Source organism: Colobus angolensis, unplaced genomic scaffold, assembly GCF_000951035.1.
Source record: "Colobus angolensis palliatus isolate OR3802 unplaced genomic scaffold, Cang.pa_1.0 Scaffold50, whole genome shotgun sequence".
Taxonomy (NCBI): Eukaryota; Metazoa; Chordata; class Mammalia; order Primates; family Cercopithecidae; genus Colobus; species Colobus angolensis.
Genome location: NW_012118488.1, coordinates 4,801,581 through 4,824,535, shown reverse-complemented (window position 1 = coordinate 4,824,535; position 22,955 = coordinate 4,801,581). Strand labels below are relative to the sequence as shown.

At 41.8% G+C, this 22,955-nt stretch overlaps 1 protein-coding gene across 4 annotated transcripts in view; it reads right to left on the bottom strand.

The window, feature by feature from the left end:
- The window catches only part of LUC7L3 (LUC7-like 3 (S. cerevisiae)), a 34,062-nt gene extending 13,247 nt beyond the window's left edge, over positions 1-20,815 (bottom strand). For all 4 annotated transcript variants that reach the window (XM_011959971.1, XM_011959973.1, XM_011959972.1 and 1 more), the window contains exons 1-5: positions 20,528-20,815; positions 5,795-5,861; positions 2,464-2,503; positions 1,705-1,849; positions 1,224-1,298 (exon numbers count right to left, since the gene is read on the bottom strand). In XM_011959971.1, the coding sequence (XP_011815361.1) occupies positions 1,224-1,298; positions 1,705-1,849; positions 2,464-2,503; positions 5,795-5,861; positions 20,528-20,626 (426 nt within the window). In that variant the 5' untranslated portion in view covers positions 20,627-20,815. The remainder of the gene's footprint in view (positions 1-1,223; positions 1,299-1,704; positions 1,850-2,463; positions 2,504-5,794; positions 5,862-20,527) is intronic.
- Positions 20,816-22,955: the final 2,140 nt, after the last annotated feature.

Here is a 22,955-nt window from a genome sequence, read left to right as displayed (position 1 = left end):
GGCTTCTTTCACTCAGCCTAATTATTTTAAGATTTATTCATACCGTCTCACGTAGCTAATTCCTTTTCATTATTGACAGGTATTCCACCATACGGATACATCATGATTTAATTATCCACTCACCTGCTGACGGATATTTTAATTGATTCCAGTCTGTTTTTTTTTTTAGTGCTATTATGACTATAGCACTCATGAACACTGGAGTGTAAATCTTTGTGTAGACATACATTTTCATTTATCTTGGATAAATACGTGGGAGAATGGCTCACGGTACATTTATAACTTTTTAAGAAACAGACTCCAGGTCAGGCACAGTGGCTTACACCTGTAATCTCAAAACTTGGGAAGGCCAAGCTGGGTAAATTACTTGAGGTCAGGAATTTGAGACCAGCTTGGCCAGCATGGTGAAACCCCATATCCATTAAAAATACAATTAGCTGGGGATGGTGGCGCACACCTGTAATCCCAGCTACTCGGGAGGCTGAGACAGGAGAATCACTTGAACCTGGGAGGTAGAGGTTGCAGTGAGCTGAGATCGTGCCACTGCACTCCAGCATGGGTGACAAAGCGAGATTGTCTTAAAAAAACAGTAACAACGACAACAAAACAGATTCCAATATGATCTGCAGGAATATGAAAGAAAGAAAAAAATGAGACTATTTTTTCCAAAGTGGTTGTACAATATCATATCCCAGTTCCAGTTGGCTCACATCTTTGCCAATAGCTGGTATGATCAGTTTAATTTTAGCTATTCCTAATAGGTGTCAAATAGGTATTTGATGGTAGTTTTAATCTGTATTTCCCTAACGACTAACAATGCTGAGCATCTTCATATTTGTCGTCCTTTTATATACACATATATGTACATGTACACATACACACAAGACAAGGTCTCACTCCGTTGCCCAGGCTGGAGTGCAGTGGTGCAGACACGTCTCACTGCAGCCTCACCCTCTCAGGCTTAAGCAATTCTCCTGCCTCAGCCTCCTGTGTAGCTGGGACCACAGGTGTGCATCATCACACCTGGCTAATTTTTGTAGAGACTGGGTCTCACTTTGTTGCCCAGGCTGGTCTCAAACTCTTGGGCTCAAGCAATCCTCCCGCCTCGGCCTCCTAAACTGCCGGGATTATACACATGAGTTACCATGCCTGGCCCATCCTTGTATTTTTGCTGGTTACATGTCTGTTTCAAATATTTTGACATTAATGCATACAATTCTCACCTGTTGCAGAAGTACATCAATTTTGTCTGTTAGAACCTGAATTTTTTCTTCATTTTTGCCTGTTGGGCCAGCGGCCTGTTGAAGACAATAAAACATATTACCAACAAGTTGAAAACAAAGATAAACATGCAAATTCGCACATACCATACATAATATTTCTATTTAATAATTAAAATGCTTAATTGAAAGGATAGTAATTCAATTATCTTCAACTTCTGGTGGTCAATCACATATTGTCAGTTACTACTATTTAAGAGAAAAATCTTGGCCTCAAGAAAAAAAAGAAAGAAAAATCTTATGTTTAGCAAAATCAATGTTATGTTTGCTCAGAAAGACTTGAAAAAATGAATGCCTTATAAGTTTCGTATCATTTTAAAAGAACAAAGTAATGAAAAGAAGACGAGTTTCAAAAACATTAGGAAGGTCTCTGAATCTCCAGAAAACAAGGACCCTTTACAAAGACTGAATTGATTTCACTTACCCCGGAAGACTGCTGGTTTTGAGATAATGCCAAACGAGCATGGCCTCGTCTGATCCTACGTTCTACTTCTGCAAGTAAGCTCTGCAAGTATCGCAAAAAATCTCTCTCATAGCCAACTTTCATGAAACGAGAGCTCTTCTCATACCTGGTAACATGAAAATAAACAAGTATTCATTTCCAAATCCTTATCCATTACAACTCAAATATTCTATCTTAACTAGCCTCAACAACTACTGCATTTAGGCTGCAGGGTAAACCAGGTGTATTTGAAGTGCCTTTCTGATTGCCCCTCACCATAGAGCTTTACACAGGGGTTTAACCACTAGCTTTACCACTGTACTGGATCTATGACCCTGGACCTGGGACAAGTCTCATGTATAAAATTGGGGCTGGCCACGGTGGCTCACACAAGTAAACCCAGCATTTTGGGAGGCCAAGGTGGGTGGATCACTTGAGGTCAGCAGTTTGAGACCAGCCTGGCCAACATGGTGAAACCCTGTCTCTACTAAAAATACAAAATATTAGCCAGGCATGGTGGTGGGCGCCTGTAATCCCAGCTACTCAGGAGGTTGAGGCAGGAGAATCACCTGAACCCGGGAGGTGGAGGTTGCAGTAAGACAGAAGTTTCTTACTATCCCCAGCCAGTGACTGGACTTCTCTCAGACACTCATTTTACAATTAATTCCAATTATTCCTCAACCCTTGTCCCCCTTAAACCAAATAATAACTGGGAGGGAAATGACAACCAAAATAACTTACTGTTTTCGTAGATTTTCATCATGAATTTTTTCACACGGACCTGGGGGAAAAATACAATTGTATAAATTATTATCTGTGATTATTAGCAACCGTTTCTTGTCAAAAACCAAAAGTTATTTTTTAAAAAAAAAGAAAAAGGATTTACTTTATCACTGAGTAGTTTGTAGACATCTAAATTGATCCTACTGAATCATGAAGCATCATAACCAAATAGGACATAAAACTGATCTGCTCCGTCTTCAAAGTCAATATAACGGATAGCAACCATATATGGTTAAAAGAGAAGTAAGGGAGGGAGAGAGAAAGGGAGTGAAGGTGAAAGGAAATTGTTCTTTATTGCCACTCAAGAAAACTGATGGGGATAGACACTGAACTGAATCATTGCTGACTTTATTATTTTCAAATCTGTATATAAAGTCAAATAGTACTAGACTAGTACCCAACTCCTACTTCTTCCCACCTCTAAAAAGCAATTATCTTAACTCTTCTCTATTTCTTCTTGAATTTACCTCCACCTTTTAAAATTCTATGCTTATTTTGCTATTTATCAATCCTAGATATCAAAATTTTGGGATAAACACTTAGTGTTTATATTATGCAAGTACTATTCACTGTCAGGCCAAACAAAGGTGCATTATGAGACACTTCTGATGTTTTTTTTTTTTGAGACAGAGTCATGCTCTGTCACCCAGGCCGCAGTTCAGCGGTGCAATCTTGGCTCACACCACAACTTCCGCCTACTGTGTTCAAGGGATTCTCCTGCTGCAATCTCCCAAGTAGCTGGGATTACAGGCACCCACCACCACGGCTGGGTAATTTTTTTGTATTTTTAGTAGAGACAGGATTTCACCCTGTTGGCCAAGCTGTTCTCGAACTCCTAACCTCCCATGATCTGCCCTCCTTTGCCTTCAAAAGTACTGGGATTACAGGTGTGAGCCTAGTTTTTTCTCTATATTTTCAAATTCTTCTCAAACACTTCAACTTAGCTATAGAAACTACCTCAATACTAATTCCACATATGACTCAAAATACATCAGATCATCAGTTTCATTTTCTTCCATGGGCCTTTTGCCTTACTTCAATCTGGGATACTTATTTTCTAAGCTCACTATAGAACTATTATCCTGATGAATTCCTTTCCTGCTCTGTAGTAGATGAGAATTACTGATCTCTTGTTTTTTCTTTCCTCTTTCTCTGTTTATGGACATGTTTTGGTGGAGTTTCCTGAGAAAAAGTCCATGGGAGATAAATCTGTTGAGACCCTGTATATCTGAAAATGTCTTTTCTCCCCTCATATTTTGATGTTTGGCTACATAGCTAAGCCTGGTAGACACATTTTCACTCAGCACCCTGAGGATGTTTCTCCAATGTCTTCAACTTTCCCCATTGTTACTGACCAGTCTTAGGCCATTCTGATTTATAATTCTGTGACCTACACTCAGCCCTACCACCCCCACGTTCTACAATTTTACAGGGGTATGCCTAGGTATGGATCTTTTTCATTCACTGTCCTGATCACCTGTAGGGCCTGCTCAACCTAAAGATGAATGTTCTTTAGTACTGCAAACTTTTTTTCTTAAGCAATTCCCTCTGCTTTTATTCTGTCCACAACTATTAAGCTGGTAGTACAATTCCTGGACTAAGTTTTTAAAAAATCCTTCTGTCATACTGCCCAACATTCCAGTAAATGTCCTCAATTTTATTTTCAAATCTTTCCGGCAATTTTAGTTCTATTTTCTCCAGTTTTAATTTCTAAGAGCTGTTTTTCAAAAAATGTTTTCCAAACTTTTTCCACAAGTTCCCTCTTTATGGCATCCTATTATTGCTGATGAATATAGTATCTTCTCATATGTCTCTGAAGATACTAAATTTCTTAAGATTTTGAAGAATCTCTCTCTGCTTTCCCCATTATCTCCAATTCCACTAAATTCTTCTTTCTCTGTTGGTTTTGTTAATCTCTTGTATTGAAGGCTTTCTTCGAACGTCTGGCTGGTGGTCCTTGGCAGGCAACTAATTTTTTAAAAAGACACTTCCAAAATCTGACTGGAAGTTAGTAGGGATTAGGCAGGGTTTGTCAGCTCATGAATGGGCTTTATCATAGGAAAACCAGGCAGTAAGACTTTCTTTTAAGAGATTCCCCAAGGGTCAGTACCTGTAGAGATCACTTCTCAGGAACTGTTCACTTTCTCTAGAGAAGAATCCTCTTTTCTTCTGCCTGGGGAAAAACATCTGGCTGTATCCTTCTAGGAACAGGGCAGAGGAGAGCCCCACCAATAAAAATATAGATTCATTTACTCTCTTTTACATTTTTTTTTTTTTACTTACTACTGCCCCTGCTGTGTCTGAAATCTCAAGATTTAGACTGGTCCTGCCTTAATACGCTCCTAATGCTCTAAGGCAAACATTGTACATAATGAATTGACTTCTTTTATATATCCAGAATGATCCTGGTTTTGTACCATCCTTGAGAGAAATGAGGAAATTGTCAATTATTTTTTCTGTTTTGTGGTTCAGATAAACTAGTCTCTCTAGCCCAATTTCTCCTGAAAATAACCGTCTCTTCTCCTGGGGTCTATGGGTGGGAGAGTAAGATCAACAGATGCACAGGACCGCCTACACTAGTGGCAATTTTGCATCCTGGGGGACATCTGGCAATGTCTGAAGACATTTTTGGGTGTCACAACAGGAGGTGCTACTGGTTATCTAGTGGGTAAAGGCCAGGGACGTTGCTAAACATCCCACAATGCATGAAAAGCCCCCTCCAAAACTGGCTCAAAATGTCAACAATGTCAAGGTTGAGAAACCCTGAACTAGACTACAGACTAATCTCTCTCATTTTCAGCCCCATGACTCAACCCTGTCTTCTGTGGTACCTGGTGCCTCCAAATCCTGAGCCTGTCCAGGGTTCTGCTGATCAAACACTCGCTTCTGTTTAGTATCCCCTTCTGCAGGCTTTTAGGGTACAGGTTGTTCTGCTCTGTTGCGTTTGCTGCTACTCCTCCATCCACTTGTCATCTTCCAAAAATTTGCTGACATCTCTAACGTTATCTCCTCTTCCATATACATCTTTTTAAAATTTTTTTCATTTAAGTGGAGTTTTGGGAGGGAGTGGAAATAGACATGTATGTTTAATTAAGCCACCATGTTTAATCAGACTGACATTTATTAATATATTCAAATATCTAAACCAAGTAAGAAATTACTTATTAGCAAATCTTTTAAGAAAAAACTTTACAGAATTATAAAGAACCAGTTTTTTTTCTCTCACCACTCCTATTCAACATTTTAAATATCATAAATTTGATAAAAGTTACACAGAAAATTCACTTACCAAGATCAGAACGTGTATTTGTGAACAATTCCGCAGGACAAAAACCACAGAGATAATATTTACAAACCTAGTAAAGAAAAACAAAGGTACTTAAAAAATTGCTTGGTTTTAAAACCACATTGAAGAAGGGTGCCAAATAACTATTTTCTCATTTCTTGAGGTATGCATGCTTCAACCAATATAAGAATTTCATTTGCTGAATCATATTAGGTAAATTAGTGACTTTCAGACTCCTGAATTTCGATAGAGGAAAAAATATGCAGTACTTGTATTACTAGTATTTTCTATTATCTATTTTTAATCATCACCTGCTGACCCCTCAGTAGCAAAAATAAATATGGGAAAGACATCCCAAAATAAAGGGCAATTTTTATATGTTTAAAAACTCTTACACTATTCTTATCATTTCAACTCTTTCATAGATTAGGGCCTACTTACAAATTAGGATTTGGAAATAAACGTCTAAATCACAAATAACACTCATTTAAAGCAATTCGACTCCATCTTTTTGCTTAGAAGATCCTTAACACACCAGCCTCCCAAGTAACTACAACTACAGGTGCAAGCACCATGCCTGGCACATTTTTAAAAACATTTGGAAAGATGGAGTCTTGCTACATTGCCCAGGTTGGTCTCAAACTCCTGGTTCCAAGCAATTCTCCCACCTCCGCCTCCCAAAGTGTTGGGGTTACAGGCATGAGCCACTGCTCCTGGCCACTGGATATTTTCATACATGCCAACACAGTAGACTCTTGGTGGGTTCCCACGGTATAGGGGAAACTATTAACATAAAACCAATGTTTAATTCTCTCCCACTGGTACTTTTTTAACTCCTTCAGATATATTCCAAAACTGCTCTATCCTGAATTTAATTTTATAATACTACAAACCATGTAAATCAAAATTCCAAAACATCACCTTTCCTTCACACAAAACTTCACTGTTACTAGGTACTAGGTGGATTATCATTATATAATTTTTTGGAACACAGTCTTACTCACTCTGTTGCCCAGGCTGGAGTGCAGTGGCGCCATTTCAGCCCACTGCAAACTCTGCCTCTCAGGTTCAAGCACTTCTTCTGCCTCAGCCTCCAAAGTAGCTGGAATTACAGGTATGTGCCACCATGGCCAGCTAGTTTTTGTATTTTTAGTACAGACAGGGTTTCACCATGTTGTAGGCTGGTCTCGAACTCCTGACCTCAAAAGATCCATTTTGTTCAACTTTGAGTTCACTTTAAGTGCATCACAACAAAATACCAAGGCCAATACTCAATTTTTAAAAAGATTTCTTTGAGAATTTCTTTCATTTGGGGGAGGGACGATATGGCAACCATTATGCCACTTTTACTGTGACCTAACCTTTCAATTATATTAACCTTGAAGACCCAAAAATTTCACACAACTATATTTAGTAAAAGTTATTGCCAAAATCTGCTATAATTTATAGCCATAAACTGTATGGTTATAAAATAATTTAAAAACTAAATTTTGTGTGCCATCCTCACAGACATGAAAGTTTTACTATGAATTGGCCAGGCGCGGTGGCTCCCGCCTGTAACTCCAGCACTTCCGGAGGCTGAGACGAGAAGATCACGAGGTTAGGAGATCGAGACCATCCTGACTAACACGGTGAAACTCTGTCTCTACTAAAAATACAACAAATTAGCTGAGCGTGGTGGTGGGCGCCTGTAGTCCCAGATACTCAGGAGGCTGAGGCAGGAGAATGGCATGGGGGGGGGGTTGGGGGGGCAGAGCTTGCAGTGAGCCAAGATCGCGCCACTGCACTCCAGCCTGGGCGATAGAGCGAGACTCCGCCTCAAAAAAGAGAGAAAGTTTTACTATTATTGTGAATTTAATCTTTACTTATAAACATTTCATTTCTATTTCCCATCTTTACAGTAATATATTCTAGGGTTTTAGAGATGATTCTATTTAAAGATTAATTTTATTGTTTTCAATAGGACTTCTAACGGCCTCATGACCAATTTAAGTGTTCCGTAAGTTTAAGCTAGGCAAGACACAATGTCTATGATCCTCAGACAGGTTCACCATTAAAACAAAAACAAATAGACACATCTCTACAGTCCCGCCTGACTCTCGAAGCATGTGAAATAGGTACACTGCAACATGGCACAGTTTAAATCTGCTTATCTGCTGAAGAACCAGGGGTACCTGATGGGGCGTGGTGGCTCATGCCTGTAATCCCAGCACTTTGGGAGGCTGAGATGGGAGGATTGCTTGAGCCTCAGAGGTGGAAGTGGCAGTGTGCTGTGATCACACCGCTGCACTCCAGCTAGGGTGACAGAACGTAACCTGTCTTAAAAAAAAGAAAAAAAAGAAAAAGAACCAGGGGTCGTAATTCTGCCTTGGTTTCTTCACAGTATTAAAAAAAGGAAATAGGCTGGGCCCAATGGCTTATGCCTGTAATCCCAGCACTCTGGGAGGCCAAAGCAGGAGAATCATTTGAGCCTAGCCTGGGCAACATAGTGAGACCTTGTCTCTGGAAAAAAAAAAAAAAAAAGAAAGAAAAAGAAAACAATTAGCCAGGTATGGTGTCACACACCTGTGGTTCCAGCTACTTGGGTGGCTAGGGTGGAAGGGTCATTTGAGTCCAGGAGGTTGAGGCTGCAGTGAGTGGTGAACATGCCACTGCACTTCAGCCTGGGTGAAAGAACAAGACTCAATTAAATAAAAAAGGAGGTAATAAATTTCTTACAGTGGGGCTGTAAAGATTAAACTCTATACATTTGCTAAACTGAAAGAAAAAGGTGTTGGCCTACGTAAAAGCTAAAGCAACTCCATCTTGGGTGTTAAATCGCCAGGCTGACTTCCCATTAACTCCAATTCCAGGAATGCCCCAAAGACTTCTATTTTATCTACTGCTCCCTGTGTTAAGAACATGTACTTACTATAAATCCTGCCCTTAGGTCAAAACAATTTTGATGATTGTGTACTTAACATAAATCTTGCCCATAAGTAATTATCCTACACATGCCTTCTGAAGCACAGGTACCCTTGCCCTATGGTATATAAGCCCTGGGGGTCTGGGGAGATGTCATCTTGTCTTGCCACCAGCAGATGCCTGAGACAGACCTGACTTCTGTTCGTAGGTTCCTATTACATGTCTCCAAGAAACTGGATTTGTCAGCCTCTTTCTTTGGCCTCTCAGACTTTGGGGGTAGGTTTCTATAGACCTACTATAGACCTGTCCACTGCAGATTATTATTTTACATGTTTTTAGGCACTGTGTAGAACAAATAATACATGCCTGTCTGTGGGCTAACCAGGAGCTACCTAATTAAGTCCAATCACCCCACTAGAGACCACGTGACTTGCCCTGACGGCATCCAGCTATAGCTACAGAATCCAAACTAGAATCCATTTCCCCAATCCAGTTCTGAGTGTTCCTTCCACTTCAACTCTCCTGCTTTACCATTTAATGGTACATCAAAATTATTTGTTACTCTATGCAATAAACTAGCTACGTGGACTGCTTCTTTTAACTCTCCCCAGAGTCTGATTTTAACTAAAAATATTAACAAGGGATTCAAAAAAACGGGAAGAACATATTTGGGTGCTTCAAATAAAGTCATCAATAATGGTAGTAAGAATAAACCCAGAAAGGTCAGGTGTGGTGGCTCAGGCCTGTAATCCCAGCACTTTGGGAGGCGGAGGCGGGTGGATCACCTGAAGTCAGGAGTTCAAGACCAGACTGGCCAACATGGTGAAACCCGGTCTCTACAAAAATAGAAAAATTGGCCAGGCATGATGGCGAGTGCCTGTAATCCCAGCTACTTGGGAGGCTGAAGTGGGAGAATCACTTGAACCCAGGAGGGAGAGGTTGCAGCGAGCTGAGATTGCACCACTACAGACAGACTGTCTCAAAAAAAGAATAAACCCAGAGAATTCTTATCTTACTTTTGGATAGAATCATGACAACTGCTCAAGTTTTGGAATACTAGCATTTTTCATTTAATAGTAATCCCTAAAAGACACTTATTACAGATTAATACCCATGCAAACTCTCTAAATACCTATATAATCGTGACTTATCCTCTTAACAAATTTAAGGCAACACTAGTGACAACAAGTGTTCAATCTCATCAACAGTTTTATTGTTATTTTTTTGAGACATAGCCTCATTCTCTTGCCCAGGCTGGAGTGCAGTGGTGCGATCTTGGCTCAATGCAACCTCCGCCTCCCAGGTTCAAGCAATTCTCCTGCCTCAGCCTCCCGAGGAGCTGGGATTACAGGAGCATACCACAAGGCCTGGCTAATTTTTGTATTTTTAGTAGATGGGGTTAAGCCATGTTGGCCAGGCTGGTCTCGAACTCCTGACCTCAAATGATCCGCCCACCTGAGCCTCCCAAAGTGCTGGGATTACAAGCATGAGCCACAGCACCAGGCCCATTAAGGACATCTTAATGATTTTTGTCTTTCTCTATCTACTTAGATCCAACACTAAGCAATATAATTCTCCCTTGAGCTAATCAAGTATTTTCAATGCCCTCTGCACAATTTTTAAGTCTTTTTTTTTTTTCCAGAGACAGAGTCTTACTGTCGCCCAGGTTGGAGTGCAGTGGTTCGATCTCGGCTCACCACCTCTACCTCCCAGGCTCAAGCAATTCTCGTGCCTCAGCCTCCCAAGCTGGGATTATGGGCAACTGCCACCATGCCTGGCTAATTTTTGTATTTTTAGTAGATATAGGATTTTACCATGGTTGACCTTGAACTCCTGGCCTGTCTGCACTATTTTTGTTAAACTGCTTATCATAAAGATAACAGACTGGAAGTGGTGGCTCACACCTGTAATCTCAGCACTTTGGGAGGCTGAGGCAGGCGGATGGCTTAAGCTCAGGAGTTCGCAACCAGCCCAGGCAACGTGGCAAGACCCCATCTCCACCAATATAAAAAAATGAGCTGGGGGTGGTGCAGGCCTATAGTCCCAACTACTCGGGAGGCTGGGGTGGCAGGACTGCTCGAGCCCAGGAGGTTGAGGTTGCAGTGAGCCGAGATCGTGCCACTGCGCTCCAGCCTGGGTGACACAGCCAGACACTGTCTCCCCACCCCTCCCCCCAAAATATATAAAATGTATTTATAATTCAGTATCTACGTTGATTATCTAAATACTGGCAACACAACTCATGTTGGAAACAGTAAAACTGACAGGGACTTAAATTTTAAAAATCTAAATAGCCAATCCTAATTACTATATACAGTAAGTCCTTGAATAATGTGATGAGGAAAAAAAAATAATGATTCCTATTTGGGGCTAACTGTGTAGGAGTCTGCAAGTTCTCCCCATGTCTGTATGGGTTTTCTCCCAGTACTCTGGTTTCCTTCCACATCCCAAAGCTATGCACAGTAGGTGAAATGGCATGGCTAAGTCCCAGTCTAGGTGAGTGTGGGTGTGTGAGCATGCCCTGTGACGGGAGGGCATCTTGTCCAGGGTTAGTTCCTGCCTTGCATCCTGGGCAGCCGGGATCAGCTCTGGCCACCCGCCACCCTGAACTGGAATAAGGAGGCTGGAAAGGAATGAATACAAATTATTGTAAAATAAAAGTTTGTAAAGCATATGATAATCACACAAATGCATGACAATAAACAGCGTAGTCCAAAAGTGGTCGGTGAGTTTACCAAATTTATTATTGTATTGGAACTGAATGGAGGTAGGAGGTGCTTCTGACAATGTTCAAGTTGTAAACATTTATTCCTTGACTTAACCCACCACCACAACTGCCATCACTCACTGATTCACCAAAAACTAGGTAATTATCTCGCTTTTATTCATCTTTCTTAACTGTATGTACAACTCAAATTTATCTCAATGTTTGATGTCAGAAATGTTTTGGGTCTTTTTAGTTATGTTTTTGTAACCAGAAATGTGCCATAGAAACCTAACTCTTCTTTATATTAACTAATCGATGGTAAAACTTTTGTTATATGTCATTTCAACTGAAGTCACAGTTTCCAAGAAGCCATTAACAATGTTAAATGAAGACTTACTGTATTCTGAAACAGGACATATTACTGGAATACTTCAAATGTCACATATACAGAAATACTGATTAATTTAAAATCCAGGAATACCTGGAAATTTTATTGGCTAAAAAAAAGGAACACGAGCCAGGTGCAGTGGCTCATGCCTGCAATCCTAGCACTCTGGGAGGCTGAGGCAGGCAGATCACTTGAAGCCAGGAGTTCGAGACCAGCCTGGCCAAAATGGCAAAACGCCATCTCTACTAAAAATACAAAAATTAGCCAAGCGGCCAGGCGCAGTGGCTCAAGCCTCTAATCCCAGCACTTTGGGAGGCCGAGACGGGCGGATCACGAGGTCAGGAGATCGAGACCATCCTGGCTAACACGGTGAAAACCCGTCTCTATGAAAAAAAATACAAAAAAACTAGCCGGGTGAGGTGGTGGGCGCCTGTAGTCCCAGCTACTCGGGAGGCTGAGGCAGGAGAATGGCGTAAACCCAGGAGGCGGAACTTGCAGTGAGCCGAGATCCGGCCACTGCACTCCAGCCTGGGCGACAGAGCGAGACTCCATCTCAAAAAAAAAAAAAAAAAAATTAGCCAAGCATGGTGGCACATGCCTGTAATTCCAACTACTCAGGAGACTGAGGCACAAGAATCGCTTGAACCTGGGAGGCGGAGGATTGCTGTGAGCTGGTATCGCGCCACTGCACTCCGGCCTGGACAATAGAGCAAGGCTCTGTTTCAAAAAAACAACCCTTCATGCTGTAGTCTTTTGTTACTTCTGCCTTAATATTAACAGTTTAATTCTATAAATAAATATTTTCTTTCTAGCTAAGAGTTCAATTCATTGTATTAAAGATAAACCCCCAAAGAGATAATTTTTAATAAAAGAATTTATAACAAAAATGATGTCCTCCTATAGTTTTATGTTTCAGCTATATCACGACCATATTCATTTCCATGCCTTTAATTTTATTACATATACCTTTGCAGGCATGATTCACTATTTATTGCCTACACAAACTTCTAGTAAAATTTCAATCAATCTTCTACAGCAGCCAGTTAGTCATCATCTCTCTTCTGCTTAGAAGCCTTCAGTTATTTCCCAATGTAATAAACTCTAAACTCTTAACAAGGCTTATAAAAACTACTTAAAATCAAGTTCTTGCCTACCTATCTACACTCCCCCACCCAACAAAAACAAACACACTACAATACTATTTAAAATTTGCCAAATTCACTGATTTTTCTCCAGTTCTTCTTTCAGGCTGCTAAGGTGTCTTCTCTCTCCTCTCCCTCAGGCTAATTCCTACCAAACTTTTACATAACTGTATTTAAGAGAGGCCTTTCCTGAGTATCCATCCCAGTCTGGGTTATGCACTCCTTTCCTGTGTGCACTGTACAGTTGACCTTTGAACTCAGGGGGCTAGGGTCACTGCTATGGTTTGGATATGGTTTGTTTGGTCCCAAAAAAACATTCTTGTGGCAGTGAATTCCCATTCTTAGTTGACTGGAAAATTGGTTGCTGAACAGAGTCTGGCACTCCTAGCCATAATGCACATGTTGGCTCCCCTTCTGCCATCAGTGGAAGCAGTCTGGGGCCCTCACCAGATAGGTACCAGCTATCATGTTTCTTGTACAGCCTGTGGAACTGAACTAAATAAACCTCTTTTCTTTATAAATTATCCAGCCTCAGGTATTCCTTTATAACAACTGAGAGAGTTACTGACCCTAACTCCCCCAAAACTTAACTAATAGCCTACAACTGACTGGAAGCGTTATGATAACATTAACAGTTGGTTAACACATATGTTGTAAACTATGTACTATATACTGTATTCTTTTTTTTTTTTTTTGAGACAAAGTCTCGCTCTGTCAACCAGGCTAGAGTGCAGTGGCGTGATCTCAGCTCACTGCAACCTCCGCCTCCCGGGTTCAAGCAATTCTCCTGCCTCAGCCTCCAGAGTAGTTGGGATTACAGGCACCAGCCACAACTCCTGGTTAATTTTTGTATTTTTAGTAGAGACAGGGTTTCACCATGTTGGCCAGGCTGGTCTCCAACTCCTGACCTCAAGTGATCCGCCCACCTCAGCCTCCTAAAGTGCTGGGATTACAGACGTGAGCCACCATGCCTGGCTATATACTGTATTCCTACAATAAAGTAAGCTAGAGATGTGCATTGTAGAATGTTTAGGGAAAAAAATAACTACAAGCTAGAGAAAAAAATGTGAAACACATTTACAGTGCTACATTTATCAATACCCTAAGTTTAGGTCATCTGTACACAAAAGATGAATTGCCTAAAATGCCAGCAACCCCAGGTGCAGATCTCAGTCTATTGTACATATAAAGCAATTTAACTTATTGTATTGTCAAGACTTCTGCTTCTTGGGAGCACTTCCAATGTCACTAGCTGCACTCGTATGGGTCTCAGGGCATTATTCAAAATTTTATGGTATGGTACATAGGCCAGGGGCTGTGCCTCACACCTCTAATCCCAGCACGTGGGCGGATCACTTAAGGCCTGGAGTTCGAGCCCAGCCTGGCCAACATGACAAAACCCCATCTCTACTAAAAATACAAAACTTAGCCAGACATGGTGGTACACGCCTGTAATCCCAGCACTTGGGAGGCTGAGGCATGAGAACTGCTTGAACCTGGGAAGCAAAGGTTGCAGTGAGCTGAGATGGCACCACTGCACCCCAGCCTGAGTGACAAAAGCAAGACTGTCTCAAAAACAACAACAACAAAGAACAAAACAACAAAAGTTTATATAGTATTGCAATAAACATAATGAAAATATACAAGAACCAAGGGATCATTTTTTACTGTGATATGCAATTTACTATAGACACCAATTGCTCATGCAGAGATTATTAAGAGTCAGGTCACAGAGCATTTTAAGTGGATCCTGACAACACTTGAGCTCACTGTAAGAGCAACAGGTGGCTACGAAATTATTACAGTATTACAGTATGTACTATAGTTAATTTTGTGCAGTTATTACTTAATCTTTACTTTCTCTCGACGGCTAGTGGCACCATGTACTGTGTGCATAAGTTTTCATAAAGTTTAACTTTTTATGATTAGTATGTATTTTGTGGTATGAAAATGATAAACTAGTATATACATCTATTTTATGTATTTGTGATGCACTTATCCTTTCTTAAATTTAAAAAATATTTCTAGGCTATGTGATTTGTCTTCAAGTTTTTTCAAATTGTTGCAAATCTCCAAAAAATTTTCCAATATATTTATTGAAAGAAATCCACGTATAAAGTGAATACACTCAACTCAAACCCGTGTTGTTGGGTCAATTTTACTTTTCCCAATGGTGGCATTTATCATATTCTGTTATGGAAATACATTTACATGCAATTGGAATAATCCCTACTGGGAAAAAAAAAGTGCATTTACTCCTTCCTGTCACCAATACCTGATGGCTCTTTAGGACCAAGTGCTGTACCTGTACTATCTTGCTGTTATCTACCTAAGGACAAAACTTTTTTTTTTTTGAAATGGAGTCTCGCTCCTGTCGCTCAGGCTGGCACAATCTCGGCTCACTGCAACCTCCACCTCCCAGGTTCAAGCTATTCTCCTTCCTCAGCCTCCCAAGTAGCTGGGATTACAGGCGTGCGCCACCATGCCTGGCTAATTTTTGTATTTTCAGTAGAGACGGGGTTTCACCATGTTGGCCAGGCTGGTCTCAAAACTCCTGACCTCAGGTGATGCACCCGCCTCAGCTTCACAAAGTGCTAGGATTACAGACGTGAGCCACTGCGCCCGGCACAGCAATACTTTTTCATTGGATAAATGAATACAACAATGTTCCTAACCTACTAGTGAGAAATGAAGAGAAGGACTGGGCACGGTGGCTCACGCCTGTAATCCCAGCACTTTGGGAGGCCTAGGGAGGATCACTTGTTGTCAGGGGTTCAAGACCAGCCTGGCAAACATGGTGAAACCCCATCTCTACCACAATACAAAAATTAGCCAGGCACGGTGGCATGCACCTGTAATTCCACCTACTCTGGAGGCTGAGGCAGGAGAACCGCTTGAACCCGGGAGGTGGAGGTTGCAGGGAGCTGAGATCACACCACTGCAAGACAGAGCAAGACTCCATCTCGGGGGCGGGGGCGGGGGCGGGAAGAAGAGAAAATATTTCATAAAACGAAGAACTGGGAAAAAGTCAAAGTTACAAACTTAAGCTACCTTCTCCTTTTGTGAGGAAATCAAGTCTAATAACATATATAATGACAGACACACAAGCACACATTTTCCTAAAGCAACCAAAGATTTAGTAAATACCTTACTATTACTTTCAGTGTGATTATGGTATTGTGGTTATTTTATTCTATTTCTTTTTTGAGACAGAATGTCACTCTGTTGCCCAGGCTGGACTGTGGTAGCACCATCTCAGCTCACTGCAACCTCTGCCTCCTGGGTTGAAAGGATCCTCCCCCCTCAACCTCCAGAGTAGCTGGGATTACAAGCATGCACCACTTCGCCCAGCTAATTTTTTTTTATTTTTTAGTAGAGACAGGGTTTCATCATGTTGCCCAGGCTAGTCTCGAACTCCTGGCCTCAAGTGATCCGTCTGCCTTGGCCTCCCAATGTTGAGATTACAGGTGTGAGCCACCATGCCCGGTCGGCTATGTTTTTTTTTAAAGTCCTTATATTTTACAGATAAACAATGATGGATTTAAGGTTGAAATACAGAATTGCTTCAAAATAATGGAAGGGATACAGAGGAAATAATATTGACCACGTGATAATATTATTGAATTGGGTATGGGTACATGGGGAGTTCATTATATTATACTATTCACTCTAATTCAGTATGTTTTGGGAAGAAAAGCAAACAGCAATTACATACACATGTAACACATGGACTGCTGGCAATTCTGAGAAGCCAACACTTACTATGTTACTATGCAGTAAGGTAGGAAATGCCAGGCGGGCACGGTGGCTCACGCCTGTAACCTCAGCACTTTGGGAGACTGAGGCAGGCAGATCACTTGAGGTCAGTCTGGCCAACGTGGTGAAACCCTGTCTGCTAAAAATACAAAAATTAGGCATGTGTGGTGGCGCACGCCTGCAATCCCAGCTACTCGGCACGCTAAGGCCAGGAGATGGAGGTTGTAGCGAGCCAAGATCATGCCACTACACTTCTGCCTGGGCGACAGAGAGAGCAGAGCCTCTGTCTCAAAAAAAAAAAAAAGGGGGGGGGCGGGGTAGAAAATACTTACTTTTCTATCTTACTCCATTGTAACATAGTAAAGTTACTATGAACATTTTGGTGACTCTGAATGAAAACTAGTAAAATACATATTAATAGATGTCATCATGCATTACAATTACTATTTTTTTGCTTTCAATTTTCACTCCCAAATTCTGAACATTTTTAAAGCAAAAAGTATACAAGTAAAAAATGTGGACAGAAGCCTTAGCTGTTTTTCCTTTTCTAAACAACTTTTCAGTGTCAATGACAGTATCTGCCAACATTCCAAAGATTTCAGAAAGGAATATTGAGTTCAATTTCCTTCATAAATTATTAAACCTTCATGTTAAACCTTCATGGAAGGGAGGGTAGGCTTCAGTTTGATAAATGGAAGAAAACTCATTTCAGAGATTAGAATCAGTGTTAACAAAATTAAGTAATTTCATTTTCAGGTCGAGATCTAGAATATAAAAACCTCAATTTGAACTACAAAATTTCTGTCTTGCTACATAAAAAATAACAAAAGCTCCAGATCAGACTTTACAATTTACTTACCATCTTCAGATAATATGGCTACTAGTGCCTTCTCTGGCCAACACTGAAATTAAACCCTCACTGAAAGGTACTCACCCTAGGCAGTTAGTTACAATCACATGCTTTCCTCATCACTGTAGTTGTTTAGGATTAACCAAGCAACTGCTTAGTGCAAAAAACCAAAACAATAATCTCAAACAATTGCAAAATACACACACGGTGGAAGGGTGTACCAATGAATCCATGAAACAGTATCAAAGTCGATTTGACTTTAGCTGAAGAGTTTCTCAGATCCAGAGGTAGCAATCTACAAAGTTAGAAATGCCTGTAAAAGCACTAGCCCTAGTAAAATACCTTGGTGAAGGTTACATACACACCATTACAAATAAACGGTCGATGATTTTGCATCACAGATGCATCCTTCACTTGAAACTGAGCTTCACAAGTGCTGCTTGTTCACGTATCACTCATCATGAAAAGAAGAAAAAAGTACAGTAGTAGAATCTACCACCAAATTAATACCAATTAAGATTTAATTGTGCAGATACGCACAATTAAAAGCCCAGGACTAATCAGGATGGGTCAGGAAACAGTAGGTCACAAACTTTAGAATGCCTAAGAGGAGCCATTTTAAAAAATGCAGATACTGGGACCCTTCCCCAAGACTGTTGAATCAGACTCCCTGGGAAGGGGAGTTCAAGGGATTGAAGTACAGAAATCTGCATTTAAAACAAATTCCACAGGTCAAATACAGCTATCTAGGGACTGCTTTTAACAGTAAGGTAAAGTCACCATTTTGACTGTTAAATACCTACAGATGCCTCGGCAACTGTTATTTTAATAAATGGTTGCTTCCTTTCCTTATTTTGGTATTGATCTCCATTCCAAAGAAAAAACAAGGACCCAATCCAGCTGAAATGGCTTCTTCCATTTAATGCAAGTATGGCCAAGAAAAATTTCCAGATGTAATAGGAATGCAAAAATATGTTAAAATATCAGACTATAGTGATAGTGAATCCTTTTCAGCATATAATGGGTTTGCCCATCCCTGCAGGTTTAGCACTAACAGCCAACAGTACAATATGCAGATGACCCGGAAATGATATCAAGAGCTTCCCTAGCTTTATTACACAATAATTCCACTTATTTAGATGAGACCATGTGCTTTGTTTTTGGTCAACACTACCAACATTTTCCCTGCAGATATGAATCTGAAATGCCAGTAACTGATTTGAAATCCTTCAATCTAGAATGAAGTGCAATTTGTCATTAAGCATTAAATAATTTAGTAACAAACACTGAAAGTTAAAATTAGTGAAAAGTACTAAAACTGAAAGCAAAGCAGATTATGGCTGAGATGACATAAAACCTAAATTGCTATTCTGAGGGCCTCATCATTGCAGAGTCATAAACTCATCACATACAATGCAATCTGGCAACAAATTACCTCGGGAAAGAAAACAGTTTCTCTAAAACGTGTTCAAAGCCAAGGGTGCAGAGATACAAGGCTGCTCCAACTGATAAGCAGTGCAATGGAAAACATTTTTCTCTTGAATTCAAAATACACAAATATCCTATTGCATATCAGCTGAATCGCCATAATGTTTTGGTTTGTTTTTTACCTTCCTTAGGATTTTGAGCATTATTCCTAACACCTTTGCAAAGTTTAGTCTGAAAGGTTAGAGTTAGGCAGTTAAAAAAAAAAAATTTAAGTTACTTCGCTGTAACAAAGAAGCCTACAAAAGATGGTCAAGATAAGCAGTTCCTTAGTCTCCTACTGTGACAAATGGTGGGGGGGGGGGGGTGTGGGGAGCCTACATGTTAAAAACAAAAACAAAAAACCCACCTCTTAAAAACAATAAATTCTACTCTAAGAATGCTTCATACTACTTTGGAATCAGGTAGCACCCCAACACAACTTGAGCCAAACTTACTCTTTCTTAAGGTACTAAAAGAAGTCATCTAGCACCAACTTGCTTTCCTACACTGCAAAAAAGAAATTTTACCTTCACCAAAGCCTACGTTTAAAAAGAGTAAGGAAACTGTTTTCTAAAGAAGCATGCATTACCTGAACGATTCCTTCATACTTTGATTAGCAATTGTTTTAAAATTAGCATGTTAGATTATAACCGCAAAGTAAAATTAAATTCTGTATCTATTCTCCAGGTAAGACCTAAAGTAAACATTACACTGCATGTTCAAAACTAGATCAAAATACTTAAAATGTTACAGTATGCGCAGAGAAACAGTTTCACAGGATTGTGAAAAGCTAACTACAAAGATTAGTTTCCTCAGTTGCCAAGACTTTGGGTGAGCCTTTTTAAGTCTCACCAGTGAAACTGGGGTTATAATATTTACCTTTACTCACAGGGCTAAGGGCATCAAATGAGTTTGATGTTTTAGCAAAAACCCTGACAGCTGCCTCTATAAGGGACTTACTAGAATACTGTTAACGAACAATATTTGTAAATCATCACGGTAACCCCTAACAAGTGAACTACTGCTTTTACATTTCTATCTCCCCGTATAAGCATCTTGCTGTAACTACTGGCATAAAATACCGCCACGATTTTTACCATGAATCCTAGTCAGAAATTTCAGTCTAAATACGACGTTCAATCCAAACTACAGACGAATGTGCCCTTCTCCCTATTTCACAATGAGGTGAAACCTCGGAGCCGCTAGATTTAATAAGATGCTGCTATCCTTCTTTCCCGCGTTTCCCCGCCTCATCAAGGTGCTTTTCAGTTCTGCCAAGGGTTCTCATGGACCCCATTGATACTAGAACAACAAAACCAAATCACCCCCATCCCTGGGTCCGGACACCATCCTCCCTCCTGGGCCATCCTCCCTCCTGGCTCCCTGGGTACCGGATCAGACGCTCGACCCTGGTGCGGCCCTGGCCCCACATTGTGCAGCGGCCTGGCGGGCCACAGCCCGCGCCCGCTCCCCTCCCCCACGGAGCCCGGCCTCAGGCCCAACCAAGGCCCGCGGGACTTACGCTCTCGTGGTCCCACCGCACGTTGCTGCGCTTCTCGTCCGGGGCTAGGTTTCGGTCCCGGCCCATTAACTCATCCAACAACTGCGCGGCCGAAATCATGGTGCTTCCTTCGGGCGGCTGTTCCCACCAGCCCAGGCACCCGCCAACGAAAACACGGGCGACACCGTCGCCAATCTCCTCGGCCCGCTCTCAGGCCGAAAACCCTCCTATACACAGGAGCCGACAAGACAAAATGGCCGCCGCGCGGACGCCTTCCCAGCATGCCGTGCGCCTGCGGGACACGCCCAGGCCCGGGCGGAGAAGGCGGGCTCGGCTTCCGCCGTCCGGGGGCGGGGCCCGCGGAGGCCGGGTCCGGACTCCTCCCCTGTCTAGGGGCTGTGGGGCCAGGTAACTCCTGCCCGCGCACTTCCCCCAGTTCCCAGTTTTCCCGAGCTTCTTAACAGTGAGAAATTGGAACCTGGGTCTTGAAGCCTGGACACCGCTTCAAAATGGAGAAGGCAGTGTCTCCTTTAGTCCACGTGGTGCACATGGTGCCTCATGCAGCGGGGGAAACTGACTCCGTTTTCCTAGGCGCTGCGCTCGCGCCTCTTGCACCTGTCTTTGTCCTCCCACCCTGAGTCTCCTGATTAACAGGATGGGAAATCGAGGCAAGAAGAGACAAGGCGGCTTCTAAAATATGGGGATTCAGTCCTACATCAAATTCCTCCCGGTGCGGAATTTTTTAAAAAGATATTGATCCAGTAGGCCAGGTGCGGTGGCTCACGCCTGTAATTCCAGCACTTTGGGAGGCCGAAGCGGGCGGATCACCTGAGGTCGGGAGTTCAAGATCAGCCTGACCAACATGGAGAAACCCCGTCTCTACTAAAAATACAAAATTAGCTTGGCGTGGTGGCGCATGCCTGTAATCCCAACTACTCAGGAGGCTGAGGCAGGAGAATCGCTTGAACCCGGGAGGCGGAGGTTGCAGTGAGCCAAGATCGCACCATTGCACTGCAGCCTGGGCAACAAGCGCAAAACTCCATCTAAAAAAAAAATATATATATATATATACACACACACACACACAAATACATATATAGATAGATCCATTTGTTCAACAAACGGTATGTGCCAGGCACTGTGCTTGAAGCTAAACTTAGAACCTTTCAGACAGTCCATGCTCCCGCAGACTTGTGCATTGGCGAGGGAGATAATCGCTAAAGAAATAAAGTCACAAATATATCAACATAAATTGGGATAATGCTCTAGCACAGTTAAGGGTATGGTCTCTAAAGCCAGATTGCCTGGGTTCATAATCTCAGCTCTGCTGCTCTGTGCCTGTTTTCCTTTTCTTTAAAATGGGGTTTACAATAGTCCTCCCCGGGCCCCCAGCCACGATGCTATTGTGAAGATTAAATGAGTTGATACAATGTAAGGCACTACACATTGATAAGTCCAACACTCTTTTTTTTGTTTTTGGACTGGGTCTGGCTGTGTCCCCCACGCTGGAGTGCAGTCTCGACCTCCCGGGCTCAGGTGACCCTCTCGCCTCAACCTCCCCAGTAGCTGGAACTACAGTTTCTCCTGCCTCAGCCTCCTGAGTAGCTGGGATTACAGGCACCCGCCACCACGCCCAGCTAATTTTTGTACTTTTAGTAGAGACGGAGTTTCACCGTGTTGACCAGGCTGATCTCAAACTCCTGACCTCAGGTGATCTACCTGCCTCGGCCTCCCAAAGTGCTGGGATTACAGGCGTGAGCCACTACGTGGGGTCAGAGCCTTTTTTAAGGTAGGAAATTAGAGGCTAGACATGGTGACTCATGCCATAACCGCAGTACTTTAGGGAGGCAGAGGCAGGGAGATAGCTTGAGCCCAGGAGTTTGAGACATGCCTGGGCAACATAACAAGACTCCATTCTCCACAAAAAGGAAAAAAAAAAAGACCAAAAAAAAAAACCAAACATAGGAATGTAGAGTATGTTTAATGTTGGGGATATTCCAGTAGAGAGGTAGAAAATAAAAGAAGGAGATAGTTAATGACTTAAAATCTTAAAAAGGTAACGGGTTAGGCTCCAGGGCATATTTGAAACCTCTGGCCTTTGATAGGAGAAAGTATCTTCTCCACTGAAACAAGAAAGAAGAAAATCAATTTACAGATTTAGCAGTGAGATGAGGCAGTTCTCAGCTGTTGGTGTTTTCCCAATGAAGCATTTATTGAGGGCTCTGCACTGTTACTACCACCAAAAAAAAAAAAAAAAAAAAAGGCCAAGCTTACTGGCTCACACCTGTAATCCCAGCACTTTGGGAGGCAGAGGCAGGCGGATCACAAGGTCAGGAGATCAAGGCCATCCTGGCTAACACAGTGAACCCCCGTCTCTACTAAAAATACAACAAATTAGCCGGGCAACAAATTAGCCAGGCCTATAGTCCCAGCTACTCCAGAGGCTGAG